Genomic DNA, 17,865 nt, shown 5'->3' with positions numbered 1-17,865 from the left:
AAACTTTTGCATTCAACAATACAATAAGACAAAATAACATCTGAAACAGTTGGTGGAAATCTTTGCCACATTATAAGTCAATGACCACCCAGTGAGCGTGAGTATGTGTGTGTGTGTGGATAACCTCAAAGTGCACTGGATCTGTGTGTGTAAAGGTTACTCAGTGCAACTTAAGCCAACATCTCGTGACATTCCTATACGCGCGCGCTCGTGCACGCGCCAAACGCAAACGTCAGTAATGCCCTCTGACGAACGGCGAGACTGGCCAATGGCGAACGCTCGGAGGGTACGCACGGTCCAATGGCAAGCCGAGATACGGAGGAGGGCGTGACGTAGTGGGGGTGGTGGGGGGGGAGGGAGCGGGTCAAATCTGCGGGCACTGATGCTTGTTAACTGAGCGAAGGGATCTGGCAAAGAAGGGAAGATGGCGAGAGGTGGCAGGAGCTTGAGAAAAGTCGCTGATTGCTTGAAACAGTTACCTTCTACAGCCAGCCGGGAAATACAGACTAGGTACAACGTCAGGTAAAGTACATTTTATCTTTTTTACTCGACTAAACCTGGGACGTGTCGAGGAAGACAGACATCGGGCAATAACAAACAGCCGTTGTAACGTACAACATTTTAGCTTTTCAGTCAGTTTACACAAAGTTAGAGCTTAAGACGTAGCGAGCAAAAGAAATACGTATTTAACTCTGGATAAGAAACATGCAAACAACGTCTCTAGTGGAACTATAGTAACACCTTCACACCTAAGTCAATTAACTAACGCTGTAATACTTCGAGTCCCCCATATTTAGCAGTTATAAACAGTTTACCAACATCTGCTTAAACAGAAACGAATGATAAACTAAAATCTGCCTTCATATTATTATTATATTATTATATTATCATCTGTTATTATTATTATTATTACCAATGAGCTACTGGACACATGAATTTCCCAAGGGGCTAAATAAAGTATCTGTCTATCTATTTATCTATCTAGTTATAATTGTTGATAAATAGTGTAAATAAATGGTGGAATGCAACTAAGCTATGACCTAATTCCTCCAGCATCATAATCACTGGCTGTACCTGTTGTTAGTTCATGCTTTACATCTGATTAACTTAGTCCAGGTGCAAATCACTATATAACAACAGCTTAACATTAATGGAAGTAGTCAAGCATTCAAACAGATCATTTACGGTATGTACTGTAAGTAAACATAGCATTACCAGACTATAACAGTACTCCAAACCCATTCAAAGTTGCTCTCAACTAAAAGTACACATGCATTATCAAGACAAAACCACTACTGTTAGGTTGTGTAATCTGTTAAAATGCATGATATTTTATAAACCTATATGTATATTTTATATGTTAACTTTTGATTTTCAAACTATAGCTGTCAGATAAATGTAGTGGAGTAAAAAGTACAATATTTCTCTCTGACATGTAGTGAAATAACAGTATAAAGTAGCAGAAAATGAATATACTTGCCCATATTTGGCCTAAATTCACTAAGTTACATACTACTCCTGCAGCCTAACTATCTTAATCAGTCCGGGAGCGAGAAGTTATAGCTATAACTACATGTCAGGAGTTTTTAAAATCTGTTAACAGCTGTTGCATCTATGTGGCGTTTTGCAATATCTCTGGACATCAGAGCACATTAAAGTTTGATTTGGCTTCATTAAACTTGTGAGAGCGTGCAATATTCGGTTTGTAAACTACCTCTCTTTGTGCAACATATGTTGGTTTTGACCTGCATCTGCAACCTTCTGGGATCAAATGTGCACACTGTCCTTCTTCCCAACCATAACTCTATACACTTGCATGGACTTGTCAGATTGAGGTCAGTGCCAAGTGTCAGCTCAGCTGTATCACTTTTCAGGTTTTAGTGAATGGGGCTCTCTTTGAAGTGACCTGCAGGCCAGCAATGGACCAGGAATTTGAAGCAGCGCATCATGAGAAGCGCAGAATAGGTTTGATGGGTTTGGTGGTTTGATGACATTGATATTGTCACATCACATTAAGCGGTGACATAATGGGTAGTTAAATCTAAACATACGCCTTGAGCGCTGTGTTGTGCTTCCAAACCATCCGGTGCCAGGGACATTGAGGGACTGGGTGCCGCAGGAGCCCTGGATGACAGCCAGGCACAAGAGGACAAATCAGTCAGCCACAGTGACCCTGTAGGCTGCTTTTGTCCCAAGCACAGTGACTTGATTAATATTTTCACAAACTTCTGTGAAGGTTACAAGACAGTCTTTACCTGTTCAGGATTAATAAGCCTTCCATTCATGGTGTCAGAGAGGATCTGACTCACGGCTTTTGCCATGATCCCACTGGATCCTGACCAGTAAAGGGAAATATAACTGCAACCAATTATGAAAATTACAATGAGTGATCAACAGGAAATAGACCGGCATCTATGTTGATAATTGATTCATCGTTTTAATAATTATTTTAAGCAATAATGCCAAACATTTGCTGGTTGCATCTTCTCAGAAGTGAGGATTTGCTGCTTTTCTTTCCAATATCTGAAAATAAATTGAATATATTCAGGTTTTGGACTGCGGATCAAATACAACAAGCTATTTGAATACATTACATTGGGCTGTGGGAAGTTATTACGGCCATTTTTCTTTATTATCTGACATTATATTGACAAAATGATTGTTTGAATGATTATTTGGATGATTTTGATTAATGGTGTAGTTGATAAAGACTGAAGAAAACAGTGACAACGGTAAGTTCCTAGAGCCCAAGGTGACTTGTTCAAGTTACTAGTTGTATTACTAGAACCCACAGCAGTTGTGGATTTGAATATTAATTGTATTTTTCCAGCCAGAGCTCGGTTTGTCAGAGAGGGAGTAAAAGAGTGTTAAAAGTTATAGTTGGACATCAGTCAATAAACAGTGAGAAGAAAACTGCTGCTGGAAAATTCTCCCTGTATTGTGCAGCCAAGTCTAATCATTAATCAACAGTAATTCAGCATGTCTCCCCCCAGGCCAAACAGATGCAAATAAACAGATACAGTACTGTATTGAAATGTTGACAGGCGAGAAATCAAAAAACAGGGTTGCGCAAGCCCAGGTGGTTAAACTGTGCAGGGTTTTAGTTCTACATCGCTAGTAGTAATGTTGGTGTCCTTGACCTTGTTCCATTCTGGTTTACTGGCATCTGTTACCTGTTTTATTTCAATGACAAATGCTTGGCAGTTGCTGCAGGAAGGATTCCATGCAGTGTGTCCTGTTCTCCAGGAATAAAGGCTTATTTTGCAGCTTGTTACATTGATCTTGATTTGACAGGTATTATAGGTTAATTAGCACTTGGCTTTGTAAAGGTGGAGATCACGAGAAAGACTTCCTGTCCCCATTTGGTTTGTAATAAAGAAGGTTAAAGCAGCAGCAGTTCACTTTCACTGCTCTAATAGTGTCACTTTCAGCAGCAGCAGCAGCAGCAGCAGGCAGCTGTTCTCAGAGAAACAGCTGTAAAGAGCCACTGTCCACTTCCTGCTCAGCAGCAACCAGCAGACAGACACAGCTAGAGAGCAGCTGGTGGACATGCTGGAGCATTTAGCAACTGAAGAACCAGATATTTTGCTCTAATGTTGCTCCGTTCGAGGAGGTGAACTCCATTCATACATTTTTCTACATAAGACAGTATGTGCAGTATAAACTACCCTGCTCTGTTTTGTGGTTCATGAGAGTTTACTGCATTAATTCTGTGACACTGTCGGCCTCATTATTGTTTGTTTTGTGATCAGATATCTGTCATCATGTGGGATCCTGATGACGCGACTGCCTCCCCTGCTGGGTTCAGCCACGCCAGGGCTTGGCACCGGCACCATGTTGCCTGCCCGCAGCTTCTTCAACCTGGCTGAGTCCCTCTCCAAGAGGAAGGAGTACTCAGAGAGACGCATCATTGGGTGAGTCCATCAAGTCGGCTTTCACCTACAGAGCTTAGATTTGTTCTATTATATCATCTTCACTGACTGTGTCTCACATTCTTGTGAACTTTATAACGCAAGAATGATGCATAGGAGAATTTTTATACTTACTCCATATAAAGAAGATGATCTGATTAGATTTTGGTTGCCTTGCTTCATACATTTGCATATTTACAAGGACTTCCTACTAGTATTGCAAGCACACGTTTTTTTTAATTTAACTTCTTATTGAACTTCCTTGTTGAATTAAAGGATCAAGTCTGTCTAAAAACAATTTTCACAGCGGATTTTGTTCCCCATCACTTACATTAGCGTGGGATCTCTCAATGACCATTATAAACAGGAGGAATGATTATAGTAAGCAAAACCTGTTTCACTGTACATACGGGCACCTGACTATTGAACTTTTAATAATAACACTTTATTGATGGGGCATAAACACAGAAGTCCCAATGCACTTCACAGGAAGCAACATGCAATATGTAATAGAAATCTAATTAGAAGTTCTGGAAACAGTGTTCCCAATCAGCCTTTTACAAATCATAGCTTCACATATGAATGAATGTTTTGGATGCTGGTGCCCTATCTGAGGCTCTGCATGTGCCTGTGTGTGTGACGCACTAAATGTCCTCCTGTGTTCCTCAGGGAGGTCATAATCACTAAATCTGGTTGTATAAATAGACGCAAGTGGCAGCAGCTATTTTTCCTCAGCTGGAGTGATACAGTTATATAACTGCCTCTCATTCAGAACACATTGTCTATATTTTATATATTTATGTATTTTATGTCTTTTTTTGTTGTTGCCTCTCTCTCTCTCTCTCTCTCTCTCTCTCTCTCTCTCTCTCTCGTCCCTCCCTATCTTCCTCTCTCTGCTCCTCACTGACATAGTTCAGACTTTACTGAGTCCTGTACTGTGCCGGCCTTGTGTTGTGTTATGTCACCATTACTGACCTTCATCTGCTTCCTGACGTGCAGCTCTGCATGGTTGTATTTGTACACTGGGAGCTTATGGCTCTTTCCCCTCCATCCGTGACTCCTCAGGTATTCCATGCAGGAGATATATGACGTGGTGGCCGGCGTGGAAAACTACCGCCACTTTGTTCCCTGGTGCAAGAAATCTGATGTGGTGTTCAAGCGATCTGGTTTCAGCAAGGCCAAACTAACCGTGGGATTTTCTCCTGTGGTGGAGAACTACACCTCTCTTATCACCACAGTTCGCCCCCACCTGGTCAAGGTAAGGCGCTGTGTCCCAGCCCATGTTGGCTGAATGTGCAGCGGGGCTCACGCAAGAACAGTTGTGTGTTCTCTTACTAAACTTCTCTCACTTTTTTGAAGTCTGTTCGTTCAGATTCACCAAACTAAATAAACTTGTGAAGTCTGTCAGTGTCTCGTTCTTGTCAGCAAACCATTTGAAATCCCTGTGTGTTTGTTGCTCGTCAGGCGTCCTGTTCGGATGGGAAACTGTTCAACCACTTGGAGACGGTTTGGCGCTTCAGCCCAGGCCTCCCGGGTTACCCTCGTACCTGCACTGTGGATTTTGCTGTAAGTAGAAGCAGTTCGCCAAATGTAACTGTAGCATCAAACCTGCTAAAAGAAAGATGAAAGAAAAAAGCTGGTGGGTGAAAAAAATTGGTGGGCGAAGAAAATAACTCGGTCCATAATCTGTTTCATGTCAAAAGCCGTGCGCCTGTACAGCACTTTCTGACATCAGTGGCTGTTTCTGTTTCCACTGCTGCAGCAGAGAGGCCGTTCTCCACTGCTGGAAATTTAACATCAACAAAAACACAGTGGAACACTTTTTCCTTTTTTACTTTCCCTCCTTTTTTACTCCAGAACTCAAACACCAACTTCTGTTTCTACAAAAAAAACATTTAAGAACCGACGTTATGCAGTAAATTACACTTTCATTTCATTGTTTTCATACAAGTTAAATACATAAATAACTATTAAAAAGAACATAAAAACCTTTCTCTGCTTTTTCTGTTCGTCAGACAGTGACCCTCCTTGAGAGCAGTTAGCCGAACTGTTATGTTTCATTTGCAGCGGTTTGGAACAAAGTGCAACAAAGGAGGAAGAACTAAAATATTATTAGATCGAGAATGATTTTAAATCAAGAATCAATCCTGTATCAAGAATCCCAGCCCCAGGAAGAAGAGGGAGAGGTTGCGGTTTAACCTTTGCTCTGTGTGCGTCCTCTCATGTGTTGGTCCGTCCACGTGTCTGAGCTCAGCACGTCTGCAGTTGCATGTGTTGTATTTGTCGTTGGATCAGTTTCAAACTTGAACACTCAGACCTCTGACGTGGATACAGTATTGAAATTCAGCTGCTAACTTGATCCCCTCCCTCCCCCTCCTCCTCAGATCTCCTTCGAGTTTCGCTCCCTGCTCCACTCCCAGCTCGCTCACGTCTTCTTCGACGAGGTGGTGAAGCAGATGGTCTCGGCGTTCGAGCGTCGCGCCTCCAAGGTCTACGGCGCGGAGACGGCCATCCCCCGCGAGCTCATGTTCCACGAGGTCCACCACACGTAGCGCCGCTTCCTGCTGCACAAACACAGATACACAGACAAACACAACGCCCTGATGCCAATGCCAGAGAGGAGTGTAGACATTAAGTAGAGACTAGCTGTGTTCTAACTGAAAACTACAGTGCCTTTTTTACAGCGGTGACCAAGTTCATTCCCAACAATCTCCTGTTTCATTTTGTAAAACCGATGTGGATCCACCTTTCTGCTAAACATTTACATTTTTACATCATTTCCATTATCTGAATGTAACACGTGCCTGGCTGTGACACTGAGTTCACAGGCTGTGAATGTGGGGTGAAAGCACGGCGTAGCAGTGCTGTCGGTCATGATTGGTCAAGCACATATGTCATCACATCTGTAAACATTAGCTACACTCAGCAGTTAACTACACTGGTAGTGCAACTGCAATAAACTTTAATTTGAAAAGCTGCTGCAGGAAGACACTGCACCAGCATGTCTTCCAAAATAAAACACGTGTTCCTATCAGTGTTTAGGGAGAATAATATGGTCGACCATAGGGGACTGGACAGTTGTTATCACTGTATATTGTGGTTCATGACAGTGATACAACTTCTGTAGTGTTACAGATGCAACTTTTTCATTATCGATTGATTTTTATTTCGATTCATTTATCAGTTATTTGGTTTAAAATAACAGAAAATGGCTTAAAATCACTATCACAGATCAGAAAGTGACGTCTTCAAACGTCCAAAACCCCAAAAAATTCAGGAATAAGCTAATTTTTTAGCATATAAGCTTAATAAATGACTCTGGCGTTTAATCGAAAATTAAATTAGTTGCAGATTAATCGATTAAATGACTAACAGTCCCAGCTGTAGTTGGGATACAAGCTAAATAATGCAGATGAGCCTTTATGAAGTTATGGAGAGAAGGGAGCAGGTCTGTGCAAAGTCTGAGGTGAAGCTACTGGATGTTGCAAAGTCGTGATAAAGACTAAATATTATCATTTTATCAGTTTGGATGATGTTAAATGTTCTTCTAAAATACTCCTGCACCTGACTGCATGCAGCTAATGTTTGTCTCTATGCAGATTCAGGATTAGAAAACAGTTCTGACAATGAAGCTACAGCAGCTGGTCAGTGGAGACGATCACCTTTCTGTGTCAGACAGTTCAGCGGTTGTCCCAGGTCAACCCCATTACACGTGCAGGTGCATCTGTAATCTCAAGGATCCGTTACTTGGCACTAACAGCACATGTCCTCTGACAGCTAACCCACATCTGATGTGAGTCAGGAGCTCAGTGGAAAAGGATTAATACAGGATCCAGCGAGAGCTTGACTCAGGTGAGAGAAGGAAAAGTACTTCCTGAGACTCTGCTCCTGAGAAAGTCGTGCAGGGAAGAGCTGCAACAAACACCTAACAGCGTTCATCCATTTAGACTATGAAATGTTAAAAAATCTTGCAATTCACAATTTCCCAGAGGGCACGGTGATGTCTTCAGATTGTAACAAGTCTATCGATCAGTTTCCTGTGATTGGGTCGTTATTACCTATGGATCACGTTAGTGCTCGTCCCACAGGAAGGCCGAGGTCAAAGTGACGCCAGCAAGTCTTGCTGTGGTGATGTGATGACATGCAGCACCAATCGCTGTAAGACCAGGGTCCAAATAGTGTTACAACCTCGATGCTTGTCTGTGATGTACTAAACGTGAAGGGCACAACGCAACAAAACAACAACTAGGTCTAAACTAGGCTCGGGCGGTTTCATGGTATTAATGGTAGAAAACGTATGATACACTGAACTGAACAGTCACCCTGCAGGACATATGTTGTCTTCCTGGATGATTAGATCCACTAGATTTAAAGATGATCCATCACTTTATGGCTGGTTTATTTTTGTATTCATCCTTTTATTCCAGACTACCTTTAACTCAACATGATCTATTTTTGCCCATATGAACATTTACCTGTTCATATAATTGGTATTAGCCCGCACTGCAGGATTTCTCCTTTCAAAATAAATGAATAAATAGATTGTTATTTTTAAATCCCATCATATACCGCATCATGGTATGAAAAAATAAATACCGCCCAAGCCTAGTCTGTACACATACTACTAAACTCCACCAGTCAAGTTTATTATAAGAATGTATTATAAGAGTAAAGGGCAGGCAGGTTAGACTGTGTCATTTTGTATTAAGAGGATGTGCAGGAGGACGATGTGTGGAGACGACTGCAGACATGTACTAAATGTACTGTACACTATCAGGAATACACACACCTTTCAAAGGGTGCTCAACTTTTATTTTGTTTTTGTTTTTTCTCAGTAGGGGGCAGTGTCTGTTTTCTTTTTCTTTTTCTTCTAATGTTACATACACTATGCTCTCGTCAGTATTAAGAGAGCGATGCTGGACATAAGAGTTACTATATTATACAAAGCTAAGGGTGTTTTTTTTTCTCTCATGTGTGCAATAACAGCAGTATAAGTTAATTTTAAATGCAGCTAAGCAAGCATGTAACCCCACTGTCATTATAAGGGCCCAGACTGGCCGGCTAGACACAGGCAAGGGCCTGTTTTTATCAAACATGTATGAATTACAGTTTAGTCCGTGCTAGATTTTTCTGCAAGAACATTTATAATTATATTTTTTTTTAAAGGTTTATGGGAATTTAACAACAATCTGATATATTTATAATGTATAAATACACAATGAGAGATGGAATAATAGGAAATTGGCTACAAAACGTTTGTTTAGAGAATTTGCAGACGATGATGTTTAGATTAAATCAATGCCAGATTTACTCGTTTGTTTGCCCTGATAAATGCAAATCTTCAAATGCAAATAATATAGTAAAACTATTCTTAATTTTGCTGCTTCAGCTAACGTATTTTTATTATAACTGTTGATATCAAACAGAAAGCAGCGACTGTGTTTCTGTTCTGCAGTCGTCCAGTATCTACTCTGACCTCTGCAGCTCTCTGACATTTCAGATCAAAAGAAGTTAAGAAATAGTTTTTATTCTTATGTTTGTGAGCTGGAGTAGCAGTTTAATAAATACCGGTCATACACCTTGACCTGTCCCGTCAGTCAGGATGCTGTTTCAGTGAGGTTATCTGCCTCCTGGCCTACTGGCAGCATATTTATCTCCATTTTTAAACATTATTCTCATTTCATCGTATTTATTACTTAGTTTAAGTGTAAATATTGGTTTTGAGATCACATAAGAAAGAACTGTATTCATTGCTTTGAAAGGTTTGTGTCTGTGTTTCATGGGACGGGGGGGAAAGGACTTTATTTGTAAATGATGTGTTGAATGTGAAATGGCTTCAGAGAGATGTACCGACCGCATGATTTATAAACTATTTTTTCTAAAAAAAAAAACTTGACTGATGTTTTTTCTTAGTATTTTTTGGGAGTTTCTCAGCACTGCTGTAGTAAAAATGGATCCTGGCTCCTTTGGCTGGACAGAAATAGATTCGCCATGTGAGCGGTAAGAATAGACCTGCAAACTGCATTTGAACAGTCATAAGGTTTGGAAATGTCACTGCTGGCAAAGGGCACAGTTTAAGGCTTCCCCTCTGACCTTTGACCTGCTTTATCAATGTGAAGCCAAACATTGTAGCTGTGATCATTTCCAGCACTAATAGAACGGCTTTCTACTAGTGTGAAATGAGTAATATTTGATTCAGTTTAATTTAAAATGTTCAGCTCAATTAGGACATTATCGGATGTATTCTGGTTTTTGATTTATTTAATACTTTCCAAAATATTCAATGTTTTCTCAGACATTTCTTCCCATTAAGATGAATGGATGGAATGGTTTAAATTTCTAATTTTCCACATCATTTCACATATTTTTCAACCCCCTCTACTCATTATTACTTTCAGCTAGAAACTCCATTCAAACTTTAAAGTGTGCGGAAACTTTCCTTCATTTTTGTTTGTGTTCATCATTTAAATCTCATCTCAATCTAGCGATGGCTTCTCTCTCTCCTGCTCATTGTGTCTTATGATTAGTTATTCCTCTACTTCCTTTAGTAATAATGATACACGTAATTAAAGTAGTTTATGTGCTGTAATGGAGGCGAGGCTCAGTGTATTGGAAGCGCTCCTCCTCTTCCCTGCAGCCCACCTGGCAAAGGTGGAAATATGATCACTCAGTCAGTCAGTGATATTCCCCATTATAGTTCTGGCCCTGCTGTTGCTGTCCAGCCAATAAGAAACTGAGTAAACAACAAAACATCAGAACAATTAAATTTATTAAATAAAAAAAAAAAAAAAAGAATCACCAATAATCGTTTACATTGTACAAAACAGAAGTCGAATGATCACAGCTATTTGCCATTTTGCAAAGGAATAATGTAATTATGTGTAAAACTAACACCACGCTCTCAGATTTTTTATGTAAGTGATAAATGGTCGGTAGTTTTCTGTGACTCGTAGTCAAAACAGAGGCAGCACCTGGACGCCACAGGTTTTCACATTTTGTCTGAACTCTCCGCGCTCTCATACAATCAGCCGTTTGTTGTGAAATTAATCTTCTGCGACGTCAAAACTGATGTTTAGAAAAACGCTGCATTCGTGAAAACAACTCACAAAGGCTTAAAAAGAAAAAGGCCAGACATCTCGGTAAACAATTAACTTTTCTTTTTTTTTTTTTTAACGTTGTTTTCAACAGGCCCCTGGTGATACTCAGACTCTGGTGTTTTGACTCGTAGGCACTCTTTCAGGTACGAGGGAACAGGTGATCTTTCCTCCATCATCACCAGACAAACAAAATGTAACGTCACTTCAGAGACACAGACAATGCTCAGGCTCTGAAAGAAAACTGGTTTAATTAAAATCAAATGACAGATTTTAACCCACGTCGTTATCAGCTGGGGGGGAAAAAAACCATAACAGATATATATATATAAAAAAAACAAAACGAATTAACAAAATACTACAAGGACAAAAATAAAGGACAGACACATTCCTGGCTAGGCTTCTTCTCTGGTACCTGCCCTGCTCTCTTTTGCAGTAATACAGAGCATCAATACGTATGACTATGTTAGTTTCTGAAGTTTCTTCTTAGACGACTTGAATCACTTTCCTACCTCTTACAGAGATCACAGTGGCATCACCTGTACGAGCGTTTTACATGAAGAACTATGAGTTTGAACATGTGGATTGGTTCGATGAGCAGAGCCGTCGGAGGGTTCTGGTGTAGTAAGTAACTGGGCTCGATGGGGTCTCCTGCTCTGGACCGGGTCCTCCGGAGGCAGGAGACAGAATTAAACAGCGTGGGCATCTCCAACATACTCATGGCCAGTCAGTGTGGGCAGAGCTCGCTGGAGGTGGTTGCAGATTCTTGGAGGGTTTTGTTTTGTTTTGTTTTTTCTTCTTCTGCGTGTGCTCCACAGCCACCCCCAGCACCGCTCTGCCTTTTAGTCTGTACAGCAACAAGTCAGGAGGACCGGCTTAGAAACCCATGCCTCCTCCCATGCCGCCCATGCCACCCATGCCGCCCATGCCTCCTCCCGGCATCTCCTTCTCCTCCTTGGGGATCTCCGTGACGACGGCCTCGGCGGTGGAGAGCAGGGAGGCGACTCCTGCGGCGTCCAGCAGCGCCGTCCTCACCACCTGTACGGACAGGTGACACAAGGTTACTTCATGTAGAGAGGGGAGGTGTAATAATCAGCCAATATCGATGTCTTTTATTTCTATGTAGAAATATTTGAAATAAATTGAACTGAAAGTTAAAAACACACAGTCTGATTGGCTGCACTGTACCTTGGTGGGGTCAATGATGCCCTTCTCCACCATGTTGACGTACTCCCCCTGCATGGCGTCGTAGCCGATATCAGCTGACTCCTGCAGGATCTTCTCCACCACCAGTGAGCCCTCCACACCGGCGTTCTTAGCGATGGTCATTGAGGGGATACGCAGCGCTCGCCTGATGATGTCCACACCTGATCGGAAGGAAATCAGTCATGAAAAACTTTAAATCGATGAGTTTGACCTCCAACCCGCTGATTCAGACACTATAGTAAAACAGTGTATTGCTAAACATTTAAATTGTCTTTGTACCTGCTGCGTTATAGAAGGTTATTAGTTATTTATTACATGTTTGAATGCTGCTCATAAATGCTGAAATTATTACCATTACTACAGTTTTAGTTCATGGGTGTGTGTGTGTTAACTGACCGATCTTCTGGTCGGCGTTGGCGGTTTTGAGGCTGTCGAGCGATGGGATGCAGCGCAGCAGAGCGCAGCCTCCACCTGGAACGATCCCCTCCTCCACAGCTGCCCGGGTGGCGTTCAGAGCGTCCGTCACACGGTCCTTCTTCTCGTTCACCTCCACGTCACTCGTTCCTCCGATCTGAAACGTACCACGGGCATCGCAGCGTTATTCTCCAGAGGGAAAAACCACGGCGATCATTATTTTGTACCGTCTGCATTTCTGTCTGAGACGCACCTTGAGCACGGCCACGCCGTCCGACAGCTTGGCGAGCCTCTCGTTGAGCTTCTCCTTCTCGTAGTCGCTGGTGGTGTTCTCCAGCTGCTCCACGATCTCCGCTGCGCGTTTCTCCACCTCGGCTGGGCTGCCGCCTCCCCTCAGCAGCAGGGTGTCGTCTTTGGTGATCTGCACCTCGCCGACCTTACCGAAGTCGTGAGCCTGGATGTCTTCCAGGGCCACGCCCAGAGCCTCGTCTCCAAACACCTGGAGAGAGGAAAAGAGGAATGAATTAAAACACACCTGCATGTTTTTGTGTTAAATTTAAAATCAGGATGTTTTTAACACCTTCTTTTTTAAGGGACTTGAATTCAAAGCTTTCAGACTCTGAATTGAGAAGTTGACTTACGGTGCCCCCGGTGGCGATGGCCATATCCTTCAGCTGGTTCTTCCTGTTGTCTCCGAAGCCCGGGGCCTTGACAGCGACCACCTGAAGCCCCACCTTCAGCCTGATGATGAAGAAGTTGAATATTCACAGCCGTTAATTCTTATTCAAACACACGTCAGTGTCATATGATCTGTCCGCTGGCTGACTCTTGTTACCTGTTGAGAACCAAGGTGCTCAGGGCCTCTCCGTCCACGTCCTCCGCCACGATGACCAGCGGCTTGCGGTGCTGGTTGGCGATCTCCAGGGCTGGAACGATGCTCTGGACACTGGAGATCTTCTTCTCACTCAGCAGCAGGTAGGCGTCCTGGAACTCACACTTCTGACCTGAGGGAGGGAGGAGACGGCCGGTTTAACATCATCATCATCATCATCATATACAGCAGGAGATGAACCAGCAGCCAGTATGAAGACCGTTACCTTTGGCGGTGTTGATGAAGTACGGGGAGATGTAACCGCGGTCAAACTTCATGCCCTCGATGATCTCCAGCTCGTCGTGCAGCGTCTTCCCGTCCTGAGACGAAGAGCACGTGCTGATTATGTCGACTCAGGTAAAAAGAGCAGCAGATCATTTAAAGGCTTTGTTACCGTCAGTGGACGTCGACTCTCACCTTGACAGTGATGACTCCCTTGCGGCCAACTTTCTTCATGGCGTTGGAGATGATGTTACCGATCTCCACGTCTCCATTGGCTGAGATTGTAGCAACCTGAGAGACCGAAGGCCGTTATTAGACATTACTAAAGCTGGGCCACTGACATATCATCACTTCTTACGTTCATATTAAGAACTTGTTCGTAAGTAGTTGCTCATTTCCACATCCAGCAGGAATCGACCAACATTATCATTCATTTTTTGATCTCCACCAGCTCCTGAGGGAAATATATGGCTCCTCCCTCTGTGTCATCATCATGTATCAACTTGCTCACCTTTAATCTGAGACCTGACTCCATTAAACTCCATTAAACTCCATTAAACTCCATAAACGCATTTCTTATTTGAAATGTAAATAATTGTGTTCCATGTTTATTCATGTCAGACTGATGGTGCTGAGTTGGTGACACATCTGCCTCCCGCCATTCAAACTCAAACAGGTGCAAATGTGCATGTCTCGTTGCCCCCTACTGGACCGGAGTGCAAACGCACAAATCCTCACCCAAAATTAAGACAAACTCATATTAAAAACAGCCTATAAATGTAAGCAACAATTATCAAACCAAAAACAGAAAATACAACTGGAAGACAAGGATCATCCATAAACAGAAAGCCTGTTGGTGAAGTCCACTGCAGACCACCAGCAGCTTGAGTCAGAGCCAGGTTCAGGTGATAATTCCCTGTGGGTTCATCACTACGAGTAAACTTTGTCATTTAATTAATTCTATTCTTAAATATTAATTACAGCTACTTTAATTAATTTCATTGTCATGTCATCATTTACTCCTGATGACGTGTACCGACCTGTGCGATCTCCTCGGGGGTTGTGACGGGCTTGGAGAGCTTCTTCAGCTCGCTGATGACGTATTCCACGGCCATCATGACTCCACGGCGGATCTCCACGGGGTTGGCGCCTTTGCTGATGGTGTCGAAGCCCTCCTTGGCGATGGCACGAGCCAGCACCGTGGCGGTGGTGGTGCCGTCGCCGGCCTCCTCGTTGGTGTTGTTGGCCACGTCCTGCACCAGCTTGGCGCCGATGTTCTTGTACTTGTCCTTCAGGTCGATGCTCTTGGCCACGGTCACACCATCCTTGGTGACTTTAGGGCTGCCCCAGCTCTGCTCAATGATGACGGTACGACCCTGAGGTGGAGGCAGCAAGAGGTGAGATTAAAATAACTATATCTTCACTTGACACCAAATGAGAACTGTAAGACCTGCGGACACCCTGAATCCCAGATAACAGGAGCTCACGTTACCTTTGGGCCCATGGTGACGGCCACAGCGTCCGCCAGCAGGTCGACTCCCTGCAGCATGAGGGCGCGAGCGTCGGCTCCAAACTTCACGTCTTTAGCGTAGGCTCGTGTCAGGTGAGGAGCCAGCGCCCGGCACACAGGCCTCACCTGCTTCATGACTGTTGGGAGACGAAACATTTCTACGGGAAGAAAAGACAGAGAGGAATTTATAAAACATGTCTGAGACCAAGACTCCCTCTGAGGTGAAGGTCCAAATAAATCTGAAAAATTCTTTGTACAGGCTTGAATGTTCATGCCACAACAGTCTTAGCTGCTATGTGTTCAACAGGTGCAGGGTGAAGGCAAAGTACACCTGAATAATTATTCTCCAAATCCATTCAACCCCCACAGCAGCTCAGGTTATGTATTACACAGGTTTACTCTGCCCCTAGTGGCCACTAATGGCACAACATGCCACCAGTGATTGAATGAATGAACTTACACCTATAAAAAGGAGCAATTATGATTAGAATAGTCACACTAAGGTCACAGTAAACTTTACATTTGCAGCTGTTGAGTCCATGATGCATTTTTTTGTCTGGCAATAAATCAAAGGGCTGCAGCTAATGATTATTTTTAGTTACTGTTAGTCTGTCAAATATTCACTCAATTAAATTAGTAAATTAATGTGAGAAAATAAAGACAAATGTCCATCATAGTTTCCATCCAGACAGTCTGAATCCCAAAGATAATCAACTGACAGTGATAGAAAACAGAGTAAAACATTACACAACAGTAAATTCTTACATGTAAGATGCTGTAACCACATGATGTTCAGTATTTTAGCTTGATAAATGTCTTAAAAAAAGTTAAATTATTAGTCACAAATCCCATAGATGAATATTAAAGATATACTGGCTGTGGCTGTGTCCCAGGCCCCTCAGGAATAACTGTCAGCTTTTACTTCAACCTACAAATCATGTCTGATAACTAATCACCATTTTCTCTACTTGGCAAACTGTTATAATTTATAGTTTAATAAGGAAGAATCTGATTAGCGTTTATGCCAGCCTTGTCAATAAATTATTAAAATAATTAAGAAAAAACATAAAAAAGCAAAACTTAACAGTACCCGTTCAACAAACAAGTTCCCCTGACATCTGGCACCACAGGTGCTTTAGTCTATTAATCAATCATAAATACCATTCCAATTCTTTATATTGTCTTTTTATTATGTTGTATAATTGTTTTTTTTATTATATATTTGTGGATTATTGTTTCTTATATTTAATATTTGCGTTGAGGGTATTCAGGGTGTCCTTGAAAAAGACAACTTGCTCTCAATGGCCTTCCCTGTATAAATGAATGAATGAATGAGTCAATCCACAGAAAAATAACATTTTGATCATTGATTCATTTTTCTAAGTATTTTGATGGTTCCAGTTTCTCAAATGTGAAGATTTGACTCTTTTCTTTGTCATTTATGATCATGAACTGATAATTTTACAGTTTCAGGACTCTTGATTTTTTATTTGTCACTGTCTATTGTTTCATTGATCAACTGATTAATCTTGATGATAATAAGAAGAGAAATCTATTATGAAAACAACAACTCAGAATAAATAATCCAAATCTCCACAGACAACTAGTAAAAAAGGTGGTAGGTTAGAACTAATGAGACTTATTTTTACCTAGTAAGAATAATGACCAAAATCCAGATTCAGAATTCATTCCAGAAATTAATTATCCTATTTAGGATGTTACACAGATTATTAAATTCATCCTCAGAACCACTTCCTTGTGAACCCACGTGTGCGCGTCAGGTCGCGAGTCACAAGGTCAAATTGTAAAAGCATGTGCCTCCTCATCCCTGACCTAATCAGCCTGGTGATTGACCACCACACTGTCTCATCAATAATCACTGCACACTCATGTAACTGAAGAGAAACTATCATTGTTATTAATTATAATATTTTTAATCGTGCTTTTCCTGCAGTGCTGTCCTCAGCTCTCAGTCAGCCTGACAAACACCACACTCCTGATTTTATATCATTAAATGTCGTATAAAGATTAAATGCGAAGCTTGAAGACATAATTAACTACCTAATTAATGTCTATAGTGGCATTTTAACATGCGTGTCCTTGCGATTGAGAGGAAAAATCTCTTTGCTGGGCGGAATTAAAGCCGAGACGAGATCGGTGCTTCCTTCTAGTTAGCACAAAATCTGCTACATAAAGGCAGCACTAGCTTAAAGTTAACAGCCTGTAATGTCAACTACGAAGAGTTTATTAAATGACGGCACTTACTTGTGGTGTAAAAGGCTTGTAGCTGCTACAAGGTGTGCAACACGGGATGATATAACTCCTGCAGGAGAGGACGGCCGTGTGGTGTGAATGAGACCGGACTGCACATGGTCTATCACATCCGGGGTATTTACCGGCCCGCCCCGCACTCTGCATAACGGTATTTCAGGTAGAATAACTACATTTTTTATCGATGTTATAAGTGAAATAAGGTCATATTTGGCACTAAATCGCAGTTTATAGTTCGCAGTGTTCACGAGTTAGTTGTAAATGACTCCGTTTGTGAGTTTTAAAGCAGAATAGGTGTCTTATGCTCGTTCCCGGGCGGACGCTTCCAGAAATTTCTTGTGTGCCATTGGTGGGGGACAAAGAGGT

At 42.1% G+C, this 17,865-nt stretch overlaps 2 protein-coding genes across 2 annotated transcripts; one reads left to right on the top strand and one right to left on the bottom strand.

Moving 5' to 3' along the window:
• Positions 1-380: 380 nt before the first annotated feature.
• On the top strand, positions 381-8,724 carry coq10b (coenzyme Q10B). Its single transcript, XM_056389077.1, has 5 exons — positions 381-522; positions 3,753-3,914; positions 4,977-5,169; positions 5,376-5,477; positions 6,296-8,724. The coding sequence occupies exons 1-5, from the start codon at positions 425-427 to the stop codon at positions 6,461-6,463; spliced, it is 723 nt and encodes a 240-aa protein (XP_056245052.1). The 5' UTR covers positions 381-424; the 3' UTR covers positions 6,464-8,724.
• Positions 8,725-10,663: 1,939 nt separating this feature from the next.
• On the bottom strand, positions 10,664-17,641 carry hspd1 (heat shock 60 protein 1). Its single transcript, XM_056389074.1, has 11 exons — positions 17,494-17,641; positions 15,211-15,386; positions 14,759-15,094; positions 13,914-14,009; positions 13,723-13,816; positions 13,461-13,629; positions 13,267-13,366; positions 12,879-13,124; positions 12,608-12,782; positions 12,194-12,372; positions 10,664-12,043 (listed from the first exon to the last, which is right to left on the bottom strand). Exons 2-11 carry the CDS (start codon positions 15,382-15,384, stop codon positions 11,882-11,884), a joined length of 1,731 nt encoding a protein of 576 aa, XP_056245049.1. The 5' UTR covers positions 15,385-15,386; positions 17,494-17,641; the 3' UTR covers positions 10,664-11,881.
• Positions 17,642-17,865: the final 224 nt, after the last annotated feature.

This window comes from Seriola aureovittata, chromosome 11 (genome assembly GCF_021018895.1).
Source record: "Seriola aureovittata isolate HTS-2021-v1 ecotype China chromosome 11, ASM2101889v1, whole genome shotgun sequence".
NCBI lineage: Eukaryota > Metazoa > Chordata > Actinopteri > Carangiformes > Carangidae > Seriola > Seriola aureovittata.
Note: the sequence above shows the minus strand (reverse complement) of the source record. Positions and strands in the feature narration are given on the sequence as shown.